The sequence below is a fragment of the Lagopus muta genome, chromosome 5, assembly GCF_023343835.1.
Source record: "Lagopus muta isolate bLagMut1 chromosome 5, bLagMut1 primary, whole genome shotgun sequence".
Lineage (NCBI taxonomy): Eukaryota > Metazoa > Chordata > Aves > Galliformes > Phasianidae > Lagopus > Lagopus muta.
This window is the reverse complement of record NC_064437.1, coordinates 36,147,978-36,167,621: the sequence shown is the minus strand read 5'-3', so window position 1 is coordinate 36,167,621 and position 19,644 is coordinate 36,147,978. Positions and strand designations below refer to the sequence as shown.

The following is a 19,644-nucleotide window of genomic DNA, read 5'->3' as shown; positions in this document are numbered from 1 at the left end:
CAGTTTTAACAGGGAACCAAAGTACAAAAGGAGAGATTAGCTCCCTCACACTCCATATGGAGGATGCAGTATGAACAGGTGAACAAAGAGCAGTTTGAAGACTCGTGCAGAAGCTCCGGTTTAGTAGCAGTACAGTCACAGGTTGCTATAAATTTTATTGTAACAAACATTAAACTTTTATACAAAGTGTACTAGAGAAAAAGCCCTGAGGCTAATAAAGTATGGATGTGCTTTCATCTGAAACACCTACTTGTCACCTGTATATGAACACCAGAATAGGGGCAGCTTTTAGAATTGAGACTGAAATCATCCCCTTCTGGACAACTTTATATTTTGAGCAGAATTGAGCCTTAAATAGTTGTAATTGAAATGGCTTGTTGCATGGCTTACTGTTGTAAATGAGAGACTAGGGAAATCTGACTTGAACCAACGTCACTAAGCACTTTATTCTAGTTCATCTGCTAAAATGTTTTATTTTGATGTCAGGTATAGCTCACAGTGTGGATTTCAGGTTCCCTGACAGGAAGTTCCTGCCCTCTGTGGCATGGGTGGATAGCATCAAGGATGTGCCAACAGTCTGTTCTGCTTCATGCCTTGGCTGGGTATTAATTTTCAGGAGCTGTCATTCTTCTGCAGCAGGCCTCCCTCTCACCAGGGATGTTTTCTGTGGTAAGCTGGTAGGACTGATGAGAACTAGGCATCTGAGAATGCTGTACATTCCAACTGCAAGGGAATGCACAAAGATAAAAGACTTAATTTCTGTTCTATTTAGATGTGAGTGGAATTTAGTTTAACAGCTTCCTAATTTGGCAGGAGGAAGCATTGCCATTCATTTGTATGGCTCTTTTGGCAGTGTTGCTATGCATTCAACAGTTGGATTCTAAAAATGGACTATATATAAGGATAAAGAATTGTGGTTTTTTTGTGGTGGTTTTTTTGTTTGTTTGCTTTTAAAGATTCTAAATACATGAGCAGTGAAAGTAACCACTACACAGCCTTACTGGTTTTTGGACCCTAGTATGTTCCACGCAGTAAGTCTCTGGAAACTCAGGGCACTCACAGCAAGCTAGCCAGACAACATAATTTGAAGAAAGCCTCCAGTTACAGTGTGAGTCACTGCCATGGAAAATACTTTTCATTGCAAAAACATACAGATTCTTGTTCTAGTTAAGAATTCTCCTTCCTTGCCCCACCCCAAGAAGTTAAACAGCGTGCTAAGCCTGAGTTTGTTTTTCTATGTGTGAGACATTCCATATGAGGAAATATTTTCATTTCAGTGTTGTTTCATTACTGGTCAGCAGAAAGGTCAGGCTTTGCATTGTCTTCGCTTTTAAAGCTTCCATTTTCTGACCTTTATTGTGGAGACGCACGCACTCCCCCCGATTACCCCTTGCACTGAGCCCAAAGCTTACTTTGGTCACAGTAAATTTTGCATATGATATAAAGTTAGATTCTTAGATGTTATGCATTCACCTTCACTTTGCCAAAAAGAGGTAGCAAAGTTCTCAAAGTACAGTACTTTCTGAAACAAATGTCAAAGCAGTAGTTATCAGCATGACTGCATTTTGGATGCTGTGATTATAGAAGTCAGTTACCATTTTAATCAACAGGTCTGTACCAACAGACATGCAACAAAGATCTTTTTGTTTTAGAAGAGGCTCCACACCCTCCTAGATTTTATGTTGTATAGATTCCAGCCTGTTCGTCACGCTCAGCATGTGTTATGCTGCCTTATTAATGTACAGAATCATCAACTATTGGAGGATGATTACTGCTCTTCTATCATGCCTAAGGATCTGTTTAAATGTGCCGCACACTTAAGTTGCTGACATTGTTTCCTGATCAGCAATGACAAATGATAGTGCCAACATACTCTCTTACCACTAATGAGCATGAAGCACTCCAAGCCAAGTCTCAAAACTAAAGCAATGCCATAGCAACCAAGCAAAACACTCAGAGAGCTGCTCCTCCTGCACTGAGCTAATCTTAGCAAGTCTCTCAGCTTCACAACACAGAACAGATTCGTATCTCAGTCTAAATTATTCTTGCCTAACTGAGGCTTTTGTCCTGCGCTCACTTCAGTGTTCTCTTCTGGTTGTGATTATCATTTGAGCTTTGAAATTTAAGTGGGTATTTTACAGGTCAGTACTCCTGTTCAGATGGTGCGTTTGCTCTGCTCGCCTCTGTCTGCAAAATGCTTGCTCATCACAGCAGGCATTTCAGGACAGAGCCATCCTGTGCTATCTATACAGCATGCAGCTGAACAAGCCTTACGATCTCATCTGAAACTTTTTTAGGACTCGCTCTGGCTGTATTCTTCTCCCAGTCAGCAACACTGGTTTCTGCAGTGGCTGTGTGAGTTAACAGCTCGTCTGACCCCACCCAGAGGCTGACACCATATCTAGAGATTCAGTAAGAATGCCCATGCTGTTAAAACTATTCCAAGGAATCCGTAAAGCAACTCCAGTATTTATTGCAATGCCTTAGTTCTACATCTCTAGATCATGTATATCATTTTCATTTAGAAGAAGTTTGGGAAGTAAATAAATGAGACTATGGAATGTACTTATTTCAAACTCTGCACGTTAGCTATAAGGATATACACATTTCTACACAGTAGAAACAGATCTTCCAGGCAATCCTTAAGCTCTTTCAAAAGAAGTACATTTTTCTAAGTCCAAATATCAGCAATCCTTTTAGCCTTCCCTATAAAGAAATTACTCAACCTTATTTAACCATATGAAAAGTGTGGTAAACAGTACAGTGACAAATTAGTAATTATGGTAGACTAAGAAATTCCGGATGAGTCTCTAACAAAGCAGGATGAGTAATTCAGTGCTGGAAAATAAGAATACTGTTCAACAATCAGTTGCAAGAATTACTCATCCCTAAATTCAATTCACTAACTGCCAAGGAAGGAATATTTGGTTTTTCACATACAGCATTAACCAGCTACAACTTGGGACAGGGGAGATGCTTCCCACCATTCTGATCTGCTCAGAAGCATTTCTCCAGTGAGCATTAAGGTACTCAACCAGGCAGAACTCGTCAGTATACAGCTCCCTGTGTACTATTAACAAGCTGTTCTATCACTTGAAATGCGTATAAACATACGTGTATGTAAGTTTATTTCATTCTGTGCAGAGAAAAGCCAAGAATGTTGTATTACAACAAGCCTCTGGGAGTACTAGTACGATTTTGCATTTTTAAAGGTGGATACAGCAAATGTTGTCTAACACTGGGCAGGCACATCCTACCTGAAAGAATACACGTAGAATACTGCTAGAAGGTTGGATCTTACCTACAGAGCTACCTCAGCACTACCTAAAGGATGAGGTTGTCCATCCAGCTGCACTAAGGACAATATAGTGGTAGGTAAGAACTGACATGGGAGAGGCAGTGACACTGCTTCCATGCAGACAGTAATACCATCAGCATGGGTGTGTGCAGAGGGCGGAAATAACAGGCTGACCATGGCAGTTCAGATGCCATCGGAGCTGCAAAACAGTAAGCCATTGCTGGCATGAAGCAGGTAAAGTCCATGCTGTGCCTAAGAATTTAGATCCTAACGAGGCGGAGCTGACGCAATTCATGCAAATCAGATGCACAGAATACCTGCCTAGATGACACAGAGAACATGAGGGAAACTCAGGGGAGAGGTTTCCCTTTCTCACTCCCCCACGTGTTTATCTAGCAAGCCCAGAGCTGAGAGCTTTCTCTATAAATAGACAAGGAGCCAACAGTAGCAAGGGAAAACAACTATTTAAATCAAGGACAAAGCTGGCTACTACACAAACTGTGGGAGATGACTGCGTGAGAAAGCAGAGACTAGAAAGATTAAAAACCAGAAGGAGGCATAGCCTGTTACTGGAGTATCAGTGGCAAAAAAAACAATGCTAATGGTCCACTGAAAAATGCAACTAGTTTAGAAAAGGACAGCAAAAGCATAGGCTGCACATTCCTTATCCTGCTATTTTTTGGTTTTTTTTATTTTATTCTTCAATTTATCTATGTATCCATTACTAGTCTAATTTAAAAGTTTGTTATCCTACAATAAGAAAACAGAAACCCATGAAAATAAGGCACTTGTATAAGCTTTAGCTCTAACACTGCAAGTGTTACCAGGGTTAGGCTAATTACCCTTTTTTTGTTTAACTTTGAGATTACTTCAAAATTAGACCAGTTTCCATGGTCTATTTCAGGTTGCTGATGGTCTGTTTATTCTTCTAACTTTTATATGACCCTAAAACATTTCCATATCTTATCCTCTATGACCAGCTGGGACGAAGATCCGGCCTCAGAACTTTCAAGCAAAATAGCGAAGCAACCCCAGATCAACACAGTTGAAGTAAAACTGAAGTAAAGGTGCCTTACATTACTATACCTTATTTTTCCCACTTAAGGGAATAAACCTTGTCATGGCAGCCAAGCCACCACTGGTACTGGTCTGTTGCAAACAAGGCTACCAGCATCTATGCATATAGTTCAAACAAGATTATGTGCACAACTGCAGCTGTTTGGTGATTGGATGCTGAGATTAGCTTTAGCCATAGATTGCTGCAATGAAAAAACTGCAGCAAAGGTAAGACAAACAGATGTCACCTTATGCAGTATGAAGCTCATTAACATGAACTTGGGACAAGTAAGAAGGAAAAATGCTGATAGATAGAACAAAAGCTGCCAAAAACAGAAAATAAGATAGTTCTGAAATACTGAAAAAATCTCCTTCCATGAACCAGCCAAAGCAGCACCATACAAAAAATCATCAGATCATCCGACTCCAAGTCAACTGAGCAAGTGAAATAGATCTATATTCTAAAACAGATCATAAACAGAATTTTAATGTAACATATGACAAAAGTTTTTGAAACCCCTATATAAGTGGAAGTCAGAATCTACCCTGGAACTGAAGATTTAAAAAATTCTCTGAAGCAGATAAGACTCGGGGCAAGTTGGGTGAGCACAAACAAAAGGTAGGCTGTTTCCCAACTCAGATTTATTTGCTTTCATTGATACCAAGTCCACTGTGCAGTCAGCTAACATGAAAAGGCTTTAAAAAGTTTTAAAACCATTTTATAGCTGTATCCCCACAGTAAGTGCTGCCTAGCAAACATGGAATCAGTTCCATACTACTGAGCAGGTAGGAACTCAATAAGCTTACCTGTATTTGCACAACGGTTATTTTCACTAATCTGTGAAATAGTCCTTCATGCTAACCTATGAAGGAAGACAGTTGTCAGCAGACACATGAAAAAGTAGCTTAACCAGTTGCATACCTTCCACAGGACCTGATAAAAGTATTTACAAAGATTCATTATTTTAAATAGTAACTGAGTGGATACTTTTCAATGGAGTCATTTGTATTCAGCCATTTCGTTTCCTGTACTCTATTTGGTTTGTTTTAGTTCTTCAGCCAGCTGTCAGTGCAATGAATAAGAGCAGCTGTGGTTTCCTGTTAATTCCGGCCACTAGCATGCAAACTACTACATAAGCAAGGGAAAGAATAATGTGACCCACTCCATGGATCCAGCTACCATGAGCATTAGTCCCGTCTTGTTTTGATCAAAAGCTACTCGAGTTCCTCCATGCAAGAAAACTGCTCATGTCCATGAATATCTGAAGGACTGGGGGCAAGTGGATGGAGCCAGGCTTGTTCTGGTGGGCCCAGCAACAGGTCAAGAGGCGGTGGGTACAAAGTGGAAGAAAGGAAGCTCCACGTGAACATGAGGAAAAGCTTCTGCCAAGACAGCCTGTGGAGTCTCCTTCTTTGGAGATACTCAAGACCTGCCTGGACTTTCCTGCATAACCCACTGTAGGGAACCCACTTTAGCAAGGGAGTTGGACTCTGATCTCCAGTGGTCCCTTCCAACCCTTACAATTCTGTGTTCTGTAATATGTTCTCAATGGCATGTGGAGGGACTCAATCAGTTTCTAGTCCAGCTAACAGCTCACTTGCAGAAAATGGAGTGTTTAAACCCTAGATTTGAGTATTGTGAGATCAATCGCTTAAATTTGTGACCGTTTTGGAAAGAGTCCAAAGCACAGGAGAGAAGCGTGTCAAAAGAAAAAGAACTGCTACCTTCCCGAGTTGCAAAGGTTTGTAGTTCTCAGAGTCAAGAATTCTTTTATCTACAAATTAAGTGTTGCAAGATGCAGAAAGTTATTTCTATTTTCTCTCTCTCTGTGATGTGAAAAACAAATACTGAAGTTACAAACACAGATTTCCTAAAATTGCTTCTCTTGACCCAGAAAAGGGTTACATGCAGTTCTGTGCAGTGACAGTGTCTGACGCAATCAAGTTGGCTTGTGTTTCTAGACCCACTTGGTGGGAGAGTGAGATAAGTAAGCTATTAAATATTTTCCTATAATATTAAATGTGTATTAGGATGTTAGAAGTAGGCCTTTAAGAGTGTCATGCTTGTTCAGGAACATGACAGCCAAGTTTCCACTGAGGTACAGAAGTTAGTCTACAGAAAAACTTAGGGCTGATTTTGAATTTGCCATCATCCAGCCCAACCCATGTGCTCTGCCGTTCCATCTCTGCACCAGGCCAATTGCCTGCTTGGGACCCTGACTTTCAAGGCAAGCCTCTTATGACATTTGCTCTGCTGAGTTCTGCCTAATTGCAGACAACAGAAATGACTACAAAAGGAGGTATAGATGACCAGTAGTTTCTACTGGCAGGTATCACCTGCGTGCACTGAGTTTTAAATCTGCTTTATAAAGGTCAACTTTGCTTTAAGGAGGTTGGCACTTTCCAGATCAGGGCTGGACTACCAGGGATCGAGGTTTCACCAAGGGGTGAAAGAAGTGCAGACAAAAAAAGTTGAAGATGACATCAGTAACTGAAGAAAAAAGACTCTAATTGCTACAGTGCTAAGCTATAAACACAGGTGTTCAGTAGAAATGGTAAGGCGCTGCTTAAAATGTAGAATTATTACAAATAATTCAGTTTCTGTTTCCCCAGTAATGAGCTCTCTCCAGGTCTACAGTGTTTAAAAAATAATTTTAAAAAAGTATTTGATTTACAGTTTTTCTTGGTTAGTTCCTGGTTAAATCTGTGAACGAACATAAACAAGAAAGTACGCAGAAGCCATACAATCCTTCATGAAGAATTTTAGTATGGATGTGTGTCCAGAAATAAGGAGTAAAACTAGACAACAACCTTGAAAATACTAAAATCATTCATTTCCTGCACCCATACTTACTTCTTCCATCCCCTAAACTGCAAACAATGGTATTTAATATTCTTCAAAGCTTATTAATATGCATACCATGTACTTTTTCTGTAGATGTCCCTGAAGATGCAAACCTAAATCCAACTGCAACTGTACAACTGTACAGTATCTAAAGCTCCAGGAATGCAAGGAAGATGAGAAGTATAGTGCTTCTTCAAAGAGTGACAGACATGACAAAGCGTACTGATTTGCTACTGATTACCTAGCAGTTAACTAAAGGCTCAGTACAAATTATATGTCCTTAAAAACATAACATTTGGTATGGGGAACAATTGATCAAGCTACTTCACACTAAGTGCAAAGCCAAACTTCACAAGCCTGCATCTGTGATGTTAGGAACTGTGCAACTCCTAATGCTCTGAAAGCCTTCCAGCTGCCAACTCACCCCCTTCTTTTAAAAGGTGACCTTATGTCCCTTGCTGCTTCAAATCACTTAGGCTGTACTCTGGACTCAGTGCGTGGGACACTCAGTGCAGCAAGCTCTTCCATTTCGTACTAGGGAGTTTGAGTTACAGTGCACTGGGCTTTGTGCATTTTTTTCCCCTCCTGTGAAGTCTACCAAGATTCTAGTTTAAAAATCACTTTTAGACAAAAGCTCACATGGTTGGTGCACTCCAGACAGATGCAGAAATAACTGTCACCCCTTTTCCTGGCAGTTTCAGGAATGTTTCTGGTTTGCACACCTCTTTAATAGCAGGTTTCAAGCAGCCTATCTACACGTAATGTATCTCATGTCCTGTTTAAATAAACTATAAATCCAGGTCTGTCATCTGATAATAAACAAATCCCTACACAGCACTGGAAGGTAAAATCCATTTGCAATCACACTGCATTGAATAGAGGACAAACAAAACATCATTGGCAAGTCCTTCCTTAACCCATGGTGTAGAATGGCACAGGAAGAATAAAGACAAACCCTGAGGGCTAGCTATTTTCCTTAGCTGTGATTTTTAACAGCCTTGAAATTTTCAGTGCACGAGAATCGTGTCTTAAGAGCCACATCATTTACTTCTTGCATCTTTTGGATCTTATCTGAGACTGCAAGAAGCACAGTCGTCCACAGCATCAAGCAGTAAATCCAGGAGCCTACTGGACTGAGGAAGCAGCCATGGACCACAGCCTGCAGGGCGCAGCTGTAACTTTCCACACATGCTCCAGTGTTGGCTCCAGGCTCGCAGCAGACAGGCTTAAGGGATGCTGCTGAAAATCAGGGAATTCTGCTGAAGATTTATGGAGATGCTGATGTGGAACAGAGGGTAACTGATAGCCAGATTCATTGTTTGTTCACGTGCAGAGTGTTTTGTAATTCTTCACTGAGAAAACAAACATTCCTCTGGTTCTGAGCAGCACCGATAGCTTCCAATACGTCATGTCAGATCCTAAATAGCATCTTATAATTTCATTTGCTCCCGAGCTGTGCTTCATTACCCGCCTGCAGCTCCTAGCAGTAACACAGGCAGTACCGAAAAGGGCTTTGTGCGAACAGCAGCAGCAGCAAACAAGCGTAATTTAGGCAATGACAGTTCAGCAGTGCGACAGCCGCCGGTGTCTGACAGAGAATTACAGCAAGGGCAGCTGGGCAGGCCGGCGTGCTGCGGGCAACCCGGTCAGCCACCGCCGCGAGTTGCCGCGGGACGTTATGAAGGGGGGAGACGCGTCAGCAGGGCAGGCTGCGCCGCAAGGACGGGGGCGCTGCTCTCGATAACGGGCCCCGCAGCTTCGGCGCTAACCGCCGCCCGGGCCGGGCCAGCCACCGCGCACCGTCCCCCTCCCCCGTTCCCCCGGCCTCAGCACGGGGCGTTCCAAGGCAGTTCCGCGGGGCACCGCGCGGGGCAACGCGGGGCGGCGCGGCTCTCACCTCCCTTGCAAGGGGTGCGGTGCTGGCTGTGTTGCGCCCGGTAGCCCTCGATCACTTCCCACTCGCCGTTGTCGCGCTTGATGGGGAAGGAGACGCTGAGCACGTGGTTGCAGGGCTTGATGATGCGCAGGATGCCGCGGACGCGGTGCCGCCGCTCCTCCATGCTCTCGCGGGTGCGCAGCCCCTCCACCAGCTTATCTTCCACGATGCTGGCGCCGCGGTCGAAGAAGCCCTCCACCATCTTGAAGAAGTTGGGGTCGTCCTCCTTGGTGGCCGCTTCGCAGTAGTGCCGCCGCGGGCAGCGACCCCCGCCCCACGCCGCCACCGCACCCCCGGCCGCCGCCGCCGCCGGCCCGCCCGGCTCCGCGCCCGCCAGCACGGCGCTGCCAGCCAGACGGGCGGCCAGCTGCTCCCCCAGGTAGCGGTACATGGCGTCGGCGCTTCCGCTGGACGCGCAGGGACGACGCGAGCCGGTGCTGGTGCGGCCGCTGCTCCACAATAGGCGCGGGGCGCCGCCGCCGCCGCCTTTAAACGGCCTCGAGGTGGGGGGGGGGAGAAACTTGGGGGGAGTACGGAGAGACAGGAACGCGCCGCTCCTCCGCACTGCGCATGCGCGCCGCGCCACCGCCCCGCCCCGCCCCCGGCGGGACGCGGGGGGAGCGGTGCGCGCCCCCGCGGCCTTTCCTTTCAAAGGCGCCCCCTGCGCGCCTAGGAAGGCGTGCGCGCGTGCGCGGGCTCCGCCTCGCTGCCGGTTTTCGCTCAGGCCCGAGCTCGGCCTCCGCCGCGAGTAACGGCACCTTGCAGCTCTATTCCTGTGGCGGGTTACTGCGTCCTGGTGGCTGTGAGTAGCGATAGCAGCGAGGCCCCGCGTGTGCGCCGCGCCGGGCTGTGCGGGCAGCGCGGCGTGCCGCTGTGAGCGGAGCTGCGGGCTCAGCGTGTGGGGCCCTGAGCTTTGTCCGTGCCCGTGTGTTTGGAGCACCGGCACTGCTGCTGTCCCGTGCGCTGAATGAGCTGCGCGGCTGCCTCGTGAAAATAAGTAGCTCCATCCTGTCTCAGTGTTTCAAATAATCTGCGGAGGTGGGAGTCAAAAAGCAGCCGAAAATGATGTGCGCCATCCCGTGTTCCCTAATCATAGGTGTTGAGCAGTCAAAGGTGAGCTGATTAGAGAAGCTTATAAAAAGCCTGTCAGGTATGGAAGTGGCAGTTGTAATAACCAGAGGTTAACAGCATCTTCTCTTTAACAGCGTGCTATCAGGAGGTTCGTCTTTGAGTAGCTGTGTTAAGAAGAACCAGCTGGTTTCTAAGGTAAGTTTTATTTCATCCTCACATCCAAGAGTTTCACTAACTTTCAGTTTCCTCTTAAATATTAGTCTTACATACATGTGCCTTTCTTCATACATGGAAATATACAGCCACACATGTGTAGTGTACTTATATTTTTACAGTAATACCTCTATGGGTAGAGTATTAATCAGACTTTATAATGGATTGTTACTAAAAACATGCAACAAGGGAGATGAACAAGCTGATGTAACTTATCTGAGCTTCTGAAACATCTTTGTGTACTACTTGATTACTTTCTAGCTATGCATGCAATAAAGCGCACTATATTGTGCCTCCACGAGGAAATGCAAATTTTAAGGTGTAATAGTTTCAAAGCAAACAAAATCAAATCTTATGTGTCAAATTTTAAAGCCTGATGGATAAAATCAATTCCGCGTCTTGTATTCAATCCTTTCTGCTTTAACACCAGAATATTATGTGGTTAACTATTTGAAAATCTGCAGCTGACCAAGGTAATCTCTATCCTGTGTCTGGCATCATTAGTAGCTATTTTATAAGTGAAAATAAAAAGCTAAGAGGTAAGTAAGGTTCAGCATAGTGTTTTCTGTCAGTATTTTTCAGTTGAACTAAATTGTCCCTAGGATGAATTGCATTATTTCAAGTTAGAACAGCTACTACTAGTTAGCATCCCAGTTGCCATCCTTGTTGGCTAACCAAAGCAGGTGAGAGAACACGAAACGGAAATGAGGACTCTGCTCAAGACTTAGCAACTTCACTCCTTCTTTTGGCTGAGCCATTTTGAATCCAGAGTAGACCCAGGATTGCCTTCTGATCTGAGCTTTCAGTATGTGCATTCATTGGGCGATGTTCATTCAGTGAATTTGAGCTGAGAACTAATCCCTTTGTGTGCTAAACTGCAAAACTTTCTGGTAACAGAAATGCAGTTTTTAAATGCTCTGCAGGTGGAGTTGTGTCAGCAAGCTTTGAGTATTTGGCCTTAACACATGATGTGTTTAGCATTTCTCATGCTTTTCTTATCAAATAAATTGATTATGCAATAAAATCCAAATATTGTTTGTTTGCATGTCTAAGAACTCTTTTCTAGTGATTCTAGAAATGACTTGTTTTGTTAAATTAAAGCTGTAGTCTAGTGGGGTAATTAAGCATCTCTTGAAGTTGAAGTGAGGTCTTGTTTCTCATTTAATTCCATGTGTCAGTAATTTTATATCCCTAACTTATTACATCAGAAATCACAGAAAATGCTTGCTTTTCTTGGGTATGCCAGACAGTACTGGTAATGTTGCAATAATACATACACAGGTGGATCTCTCATGAGGAACATAAAACAGTGCCATATGAAGTTGCATTTGGGATATGTGCATAAAACTGTGGACGGTATTGTGGATACAGTAATGTGTTGAAAACAAATTTATGTTGTTTAAAGTATTCTGGGGTCTTCTGGAAAGGAACTTGAAACTTTATATCTAGTGCCATTAAGATCACTGGGCGTGGAAACAGTGTGGTGTCTCAGTAAGACTAGATAAGCACAGAACTTGGCACAGTTACTCTGCAAAAGTTGAGGCTGTCATTGTAGCCTGATGGAAAAATGCTCAGTCTCTGAGATGTGTGAATGGTTGAATGATAGCTACTGTAAAACAGGAGGACATGGATCTGTCAGGAGTACAAACTGCAGTCATATTCCTTTTGTTTAAAACATTGTGCATGCCTGTAAAATATAGGGTATGCAGTAGGCCATATGTATATGAGGTCTCACAGTAACATTGGAATTACTTGCATATTGTGGCTAAGTATGTTACTATACTATCAAACAACAATCTAATAATTATTTTGTAGGTCTTAAGGCATTGTCTAGTTTTACAAACTGGGTTTTCTATCTTGACGATGATTTTAAGTTTCATGTTAAAGAAAACGTAGAGTGCATAGATGCCTCTACTTGAGCATCTTGTACCAGCGTCTTCAGAAAAGTTGGGGGAAACTGTTTAAGTGTGCGTTCCTTTTTACGTATGTAGGTTTCTCTGACATTAATGCTTCCTCCTTTTTCCATGGGAACTACGGCAGATTCAAAGAGCGCAATAACACTGATAGACCAAGTTCTCAGCAAAAAAACATTTGTTTTTCATCATTGTCTCCACTGTCAGTTATGCATTTTTGCCAGCCATGAACAAGGGTTTGTATGCCATGCTTGTAAAAAAAAAAAATCTGTGTGGTGGTTTTGGAACATAGCTTGTCTTCAACATTGCTGTTGCCACTGTTGAAATGTGCCACCCACCACCTCACTGTGCTCACATCCACTGTTTGGGCTCTATAAATGTTCAGCAGGCATTGGTGGTTGTCAGCAGGTGCGATTTCTTCTGCATGGAGGAATTCAGTTCTGCCCATTTGCTCCACATACACTTCCATGTCAGATGCCATCTAGTCTGATTGGCCCTCTGCTGCCATCTGTCATATGGCAACAAAACATAAGAAAATATTGATGGAAAGATTCAACCTCGATTGCTGTACCATCAACATCTGCCTCCAATGCTGCAGGTCAATGTAGTAACATAGGAGGTATTACTTTTGGAGCAGCCCTCCTATATAATTTTCATAAGGTATGCCATAGTTTAAATATGTAAGGAAGCTTTGCTGATCTAAGCTTAGTTTTCATTCACGATTTGTGAATAAATTGCACTACTTTAGAGCTAAATCTTTGTATCATGTTTGTTACTTGTGTCCTTTTTATACAAAGCCAGTACCTGATATAACAGGGGTAAAATGAAAAGCGTGGCACAGTCATCTGGCTTCAAGATCCATTGCTGGAGGGCTGGCTCTGTGAAAAGCCATTAGAGGCAACAAATTAATTAGATGAATCTCAGAAGACTGTGTTTTAATTTGACTTTACTGCATAAGCATTCTTATAAAATGATCTCTTGACTAGAAATCGTCAGTCATCTCTTGACAATCAATTAGCGGCTGAAGTTGATGGGAAGATGTTTCATAGGCAGTGTAAAGTACCAGTACCTAAACATATCTGCTTAGAATGTGGAATTGTAGGGGTTGGAAGGGACCTGTAGAGATTGAGTCCACCTTCTCTGCTGAAGCAGATTTCCTACAGTAGGTTGAGCAGGAAGGTGTCCAGACTGGTCTTCAATATCTCCAGAGCAGGAAACTCCACCACCTGTCTGGGCAGCCTGTCCCAGTGCTCTGTCACTCTCACTGTAAAGAAGTTCTACCTTGTGGTTGTGTGGAGCTTCCTGTGTTGCATTTTGTGCCCCTTACCCCTTGTTCTATTGCTGCGTACCACTGAAAAGAGTCTGCCCCCATTGGATTGGCTCCCCTCTCAGCATTCTCTTCTCCAGACTATTGAAACCCAGATCTCTCAGCCTTTCCTTGTTGTGTGGGAGGTTCTCCAGGCCCCACATCTTCTTTGTGGCCTTCTGCTGGCCACAAAGACTCTCTGCAGAAGTTTTCTGCCTTTTTGAACCGAGGAGCCCAGATTTGGATGTAGTGTTCCATATGTGGCCTCACCAGGGCAGAGCAGAGGGGAAGGATCTCTTCCCTCAACCTACTGGCTGCACTTTTCTTGATGCACCCTAATATACCATTGGCCTTCTTGGCCACAGATGCACTGGCTCAAGATCAATTTGTTGTCCACCAGGCCAACCCCATCCTTGGATCAATTTTTTCAGAGCTTGTTTCCAGCAGGTCTGCCCTTAACCTGTACTGATGCGTGTGATTACTCTTCCTCAGATGCAGGACCTTAGCCTTGTTCTTGCTGAAGTTCATCATGGTCCTCTCTGTCCAGCTCACCAGTCTGTCCAGGTCCTGCTGAATGACTGGAGTACTCCTCACAGCTTTGTATTGTCTGTGAACATACTCTAGGTTGACTCTGTCCCTTTGTCCGGGTCCCTGATTAAGGTGATGAACAGGACCAAATCCAGTACTAACCCCTGGAGAACACCCTAGTTACAGTGCTCTAACTAGACTCTGTGCCGTTGATCGTGACCTCCTGAATTCTGGCAAAGATTTATTAATCCCTTATCTGTTTGAGGTATCTAAGCTAATTCTTCTTAATAGCTTTAGCTGTGTTTAGCTATACCAGTTCTGGAAAACAGGCTGGCAGATTTTTTCATGGGCTCCTTGATGCAAATCAACCTGAAGTCAGTGATTCTCTAGGCAAGCTGCAGGAGTTAGGTATATATGTGCTGGAGGTTGGAAATGTGCATTCTGTAATGTGGTTAAGTTGGAGAAGAGGTATGTGGATGACTTAGTGTTTGAAAGCTTCCAGTACATAACGCTACTGGTGAGATGCTTAGACACCATTGGTCTGATTTTTTTTTTTTTTCATGTTTTCATTTATTTTCATGACTACTAACTCGAGCGTTAACCACTAGCATCTTGTTCATGTGTATATATGCTAAGATTTTTTTGTCGCTCCATTGCTTTATAGAGAGTGCAACTTTGAATTGTACATGTAGGAGCCTGTCAGATTCAGGTTACCACGAAAAATAGAGAGTCTGAAATGAGAGAGTCTTGTTTTCTAAGCTGGAAATATTGCCACAAAAATATGGGCAGCTGAGCAAAATAATAGTTCAATTTATTATTGAAACAATCTGAATGCTTTTCAATTGTCCTGGAAATCTGAAACAAGGTATCATTTGTTGTTTCTGGTAATAGAGTTAGTTTTGCAGAATGTGAGATTTTCCTAATTATATCAAGTGAAAGGCAGAAGAAAAGCCCTCAGTAAGGGAAACACATCCTCAGCCAGTCTGTCAGAGCACGTGTCAGAGCGAAGCATTCTGAGCTTTTTAAATGTTAATAATTCTGCTGTGGAAGTAAAAAAAAATATTGAATTGATTCTGATAACTGCCTCATGAGTAAATATGCTTTTGATTGCTGTGGAAAGTGGCGGTGTTCATGTTTGTCACTTTGAAAGACCTTCTGTCTCCATCTGTTTATATTGTTGCTGTGCGTGATGGCTGCGGCTGCCAACTGCTTACTTCAGCTTTGTGACAGAACAGATATAAAAAGCTCTTCAAGTACACAGGAGATAAAGTCCTCGTCACTTGTTTAGACAGTCCATAGATATGCAAAAATTTTTGGTGGCATCTTTTGGTACTGTGTTGCTCTCAAGTTGTTACTTACTAGTAGGTGTTTCCAGGTAATATGGTGGAAATATAAACATTCTTTTCATAAAGCTTATTTTCTGCAAATTCATTTCAGGTCTTCAGATTTGTAGGACAAAACAGGTTTCATGTTTGAACTGAAGCATGCTGGGGTTGACAGCAAATTGATCTATTTTCAGTGACCTTCCAGTCAACGTGGCATTCATTAAGCAATAGAGGCTTTTGCAGGTCAATTTAAAGACTTCTCTCCCTTCCTGTACTAGTAGGAGTCTGTGAAAGCAGCTGTTTTGACTCTGTGGAGTAATAGCTGGATTTCACTTGGTTCATTCTCGCATCCACTTTAAAAAACAGAAGAGGAGATAATACAGTTACCAAACAATATATTTGAGCTTCTCACCCAACTGTCAGATGTGTTTGAAAAAGCTGGCAGTGGGAGAGCTGGCAGGTATGCATGCATAAAAACATTCACAGATACACTGTGAGCTTGCAAGCTTCTCTGCCCTGAAGAGTGGTAGGAAGAAAAGTGCTTTAGTCAATTTGCTTACCAGGAGTTGAGATATTTCTTTATTTCTTTATTTCTTTATACCTCAGTCTTGGTTTTTTTTAGTCAGCATAGCATAATAGAAAGTGTGGCTTGACATAAAGAATTATATTTTATTGACATAAAGAATAACAAATAAAGAATTGTTTGAGTAGCATTTACAATATTTCTTTTTCTGCATCTCTTGATGGTCTTGGGTGTCTGGCTGAAAATTGTATCTGAGATTCTAACAGCCTGGAATCCCAGCATCAGAGATTGCAAACCAGCTTTTTCTTGCTTTTAATACTGAATTGGTAATCAGAAATTCTTGTTGATATAAACCAAGAGTTTTTTTGTTTTAAGGATAAACAGTAAAACTATTATGAACTAGAGAATACTAGTCTCCTGTAGTGCTTCTGTTCATATTTCTTTGAACAAAGTCAGCTTTATCCTTTTGTTTAGGAAGACACTGGTTATTGAATCTGTTGTTAGAATGTTTTAATGTTTAATTCAAGGGAGATTTATAGCATTAGTGTCCTTTGTGGAAGATGATATGATAGTGGCTGAAGTGCAGAGTGAAAAAATTAGTTTGTTAATGCATTTGATGTTGGTATTGTTCATCAGAGTAGGCTGAAGGAATGCTAGATGGTATTTTTGGACACATTACGGATTTTCCAGAACTTTTCACTGGCTATGCTCAATGTTATAAGTGCATGTGATGTCTTTCCTTAGTTATCTTTCACAGACCTCAGCATTGCTCATGGTAGCCTTGGGATCTAGAGATCTAAAACAGGAAGTGAACTTGATCTAACTCATCCAAATGGAACCATAGAATGGGATGGTTCTGTTTTAGTTAGTGTCCCTCACTCTGAGTGAACTTCTTTGTCTTTAAAAAATTTATTTCAAAAAACAAGCTAGTTATTCCTAGTACTTTTAGTCTGTCTTCTAGTTAAATGAACTGGTTTTTGAGTCATGTCCTTCTGTGGAAATACTGGAGCTCCTTTTCTCTGATTATTTTCTTGATTATTCTTTGTTATCTAAGATTGTCAGTGTTGGCAAGATAATGCCTATCTGTTTTATTTTATCACCTCTGATTTTATTTTTCTTTACTGTGGAAGTCTAAGTTGAAGATAAGCTCTGCATCATTGTTGGTAGCTGATTTTCCTTAATTTAAGGAGTATTTTATTGTTGTCATCTGACTGTCAGTTTAAACACATCAAGGACTGGCAAAAACACTTACTTTGAAGTTTTTTTGTTTTTTTTTTCTTTTGCTGCCTTATCAGTTTTGTAGATAAAGTGGGGTTTGTCTTCAGTGGAGATCTAACTGGCAGTCCAAATAATACACAATTATTGTTAGTGATGTCAGCTTTCTTGAACATGAGTACATGCTCTGTGTTCACGAAGTTAGTAGGGCATATTGGTATTGTGGTAGTTGTGTAAATACAAATGTAATATTGGGCTGTATAACAACGTTGTGCTACATAAGCAGAAATAGTTTCTTCCTCTGTCTGTTGTATGCCTTGTGAAGGTAGGAGATTAGAGGCAAGGGAAAAGCCAGGCTCCCTCACTGTTTCTGTTCCTTCGGTATACTTTATGTCTCACTGGTGAACCCATAATTGTAATGCAAGCCTATTAGTGTTATTGAATTCTAGTTTAATTCATTCTTTGTTACATGACTAACTCAATGAAGGCTATTTCAAGTCAAGGAAATTAATGGGCCTGTTAACTTAAGGAAATATATATTTGGCCAAGTGTTGTACTCTTATCACCTTTTTTTCCTCCCAGAGCATGCATATCAGAACACAGCGCACTGCCTCAGCACTCAAATCTCAAAGGAGTTCTTAACATTTTGAAAACCAAGACATGCTTGTGTGGGTTGGTCCTTCACAATATATAAAGTAGGAGAGAACCTGCTTCAAATAGTACGAGTTTCAAGAATAGAACAAAAAAAAAAATCGAAATCAGGCACACTAATAACAACTTTGAATTATTTGATTATTTTATACTTAGTGAAAATGTGAAAGCATTAGACTGAAGGCAGTAACTTGTACTGCAGGCAGAGAGGAAATTAGATATAGAAATGGACTAACCATTTTAAAACATCAACAGGTAAACTGTAAAATTGAGTTGGAAAGGTTAGGTTTGTGATGGTTATCTAAAGGGCAAAGGAGTAGCATTGAGCAGTGGTAGTGCAGTATTTAAAGTACAAGCATGAAAACTTGTAAGTTCTCTGCTAGCTTCACCATACTGTGTGGGCTGAAGCAAATTACTTTCCTATCTTCAATTCCCACAAGAAAAAGAGGTAGTTGGGTCGTCTCTATTTCAAGATATGCGGGTGACAAATACATTAAGTATCATTTAGAATGTGAACTGGTTTTGCGAACTTCGGATTAGTAATAGGTGTAGGACAGAAGTTATGAGCAACTGCAGTATTTATCCTCTGAGAAATGGGGAACCTATGGAATTTGCTTTTATAGCTAGCTAATACAAATTTTCTGTCATATGTAGGTTTTCTCAAGGCGTAAAGTCTTTGATTCTCTTATGCGATAAATAATATTTCTTGATATCAGAGCACAATAAATTTTCTCAGATATTTTCCTTGCTTGGAACAGAATCGGTGAGCTGTAATGAAACTGGAGTTCACATATGTTTTTATAAGAATTGATGAAAAAATGAGCTTACGTAAAATTTCCAGCTTCTACTGGATTGAAAGAGTCTATTGAAATTAGTACTAGGGAAATGAGCAAAGCTTTCCCTGTGGGAACAGCACATGCTCTCTGTAGCTGCCTCTGTACGTTATTTTGGTGCATTAGTTTGAATGAGAGTGGTTGTCGAATAGAAAGTAGGTTTTTCTAATAGATTTCAGTTATTTGTTTAGCATGTCTGAAATATTTTTTTCAGGAAGTCGTTATCTACCACTTCAGAGGATGGCGGGTGGAGGAGGGTAATATAACTTGATCTTTGGCTATATTTTGTTATAAAGTTTACTTGCTAATGTGCTGAGTGAGGTGAAACTACTCAAAGGAAATATATATTGGAATTGGCATGAATTGCTTGGGAATATGCCAGTGTAGATATGATTGTGACTTTGAGTGTGCTGGGAGGTCCTATTAGATCAGTTGAAAACAGCATCATTTCTTGGGCTGCATTAGTACGCTTTTTCTGTTTTATTTTGCCATCCAAGGTAGATCATTAGAGGATATAAACTCTGGAGACATAGAGACCAAAGTGACTTTCCCTGTCAGATCATTAACTGCCAATCCTAGATTGACCCTGTTGCAGTAACATGGTGTAGTTTAGTTATTCCCTGATTCCAGTGTACAGCAAGGTGACCTCAGCAGACAGAGCTTTGACTTGTCAGCCACGAGGTCTTTTCCTTTCTAGAGTAGGATCAAATCTTTTATTTCATCAATGTTTGTTAAGCATTATTAATCTGGAAGATCAGTGGCAGGCTTTCCACCAATAGTACTGCAGTTGGCATCTAGCTCTTGACCTATGAATTCAGTATTTCCTTCCAAAGATACTGGAGTTGGACCAGTCTTAAATTACAGTGAGTACTGTTACTAGTACAGAGTGTGGTGGCAAATTTGTTGTGGAGCCTGGATCTAGATTGGCAAT

General features: G+C 41.9%; 2 protein-coding genes across 6 annotated transcripts in view; one reads left to right on the top strand and one right to left on the bottom strand.

Annotated features, from left to right (window-relative positions):
• The window catches only part of GLUD1 (glutamate dehydrogenase 1), a 30,602-nt gene extending 20,904 nt beyond the window's left edge, over positions 1 to 9,698 (bottom strand). Inside the window, exon 1 of the mRNA XM_048947129.1 lies at positions 9,097 to 9,698. Within this exon, the coding sequence (XP_048803086.1) occupies positions 9,097 to 9,526 (430 nt within the window). The 5' untranslated portion in view covers positions 9,527 to 9,698. The remainder of the gene's footprint in view (positions 1 to 9,096) is intronic.
• A 132-nt stretch (positions 9,699 to 9,830) lies between these two features.
• SHLD2 (shieldin complex subunit 2) overlaps positions 9,831 to 19,644 on the top strand; it is a 36,905-nt gene continuing 27,091 nt past the window's right edge. For 3 of the 5 annotated variants that reach the window (XM_048947127.1, XM_048947125.1, XM_048947128.1), the window contains exons 1-2: positions 10,132 to 10,248; positions 10,341 to 10,401. The gene's annotated coding sequence lies outside the window, so the exon portion shown is untranslated. Of the gene's footprint in view, positions 9,938 to 10,131; positions 10,249 to 10,340; positions 10,402 to 19,644 lie in introns of those variants that run through there. The other 2 variants (XM_048947124.1, XM_048947126.1) reach the window with 2 other exon arrangements.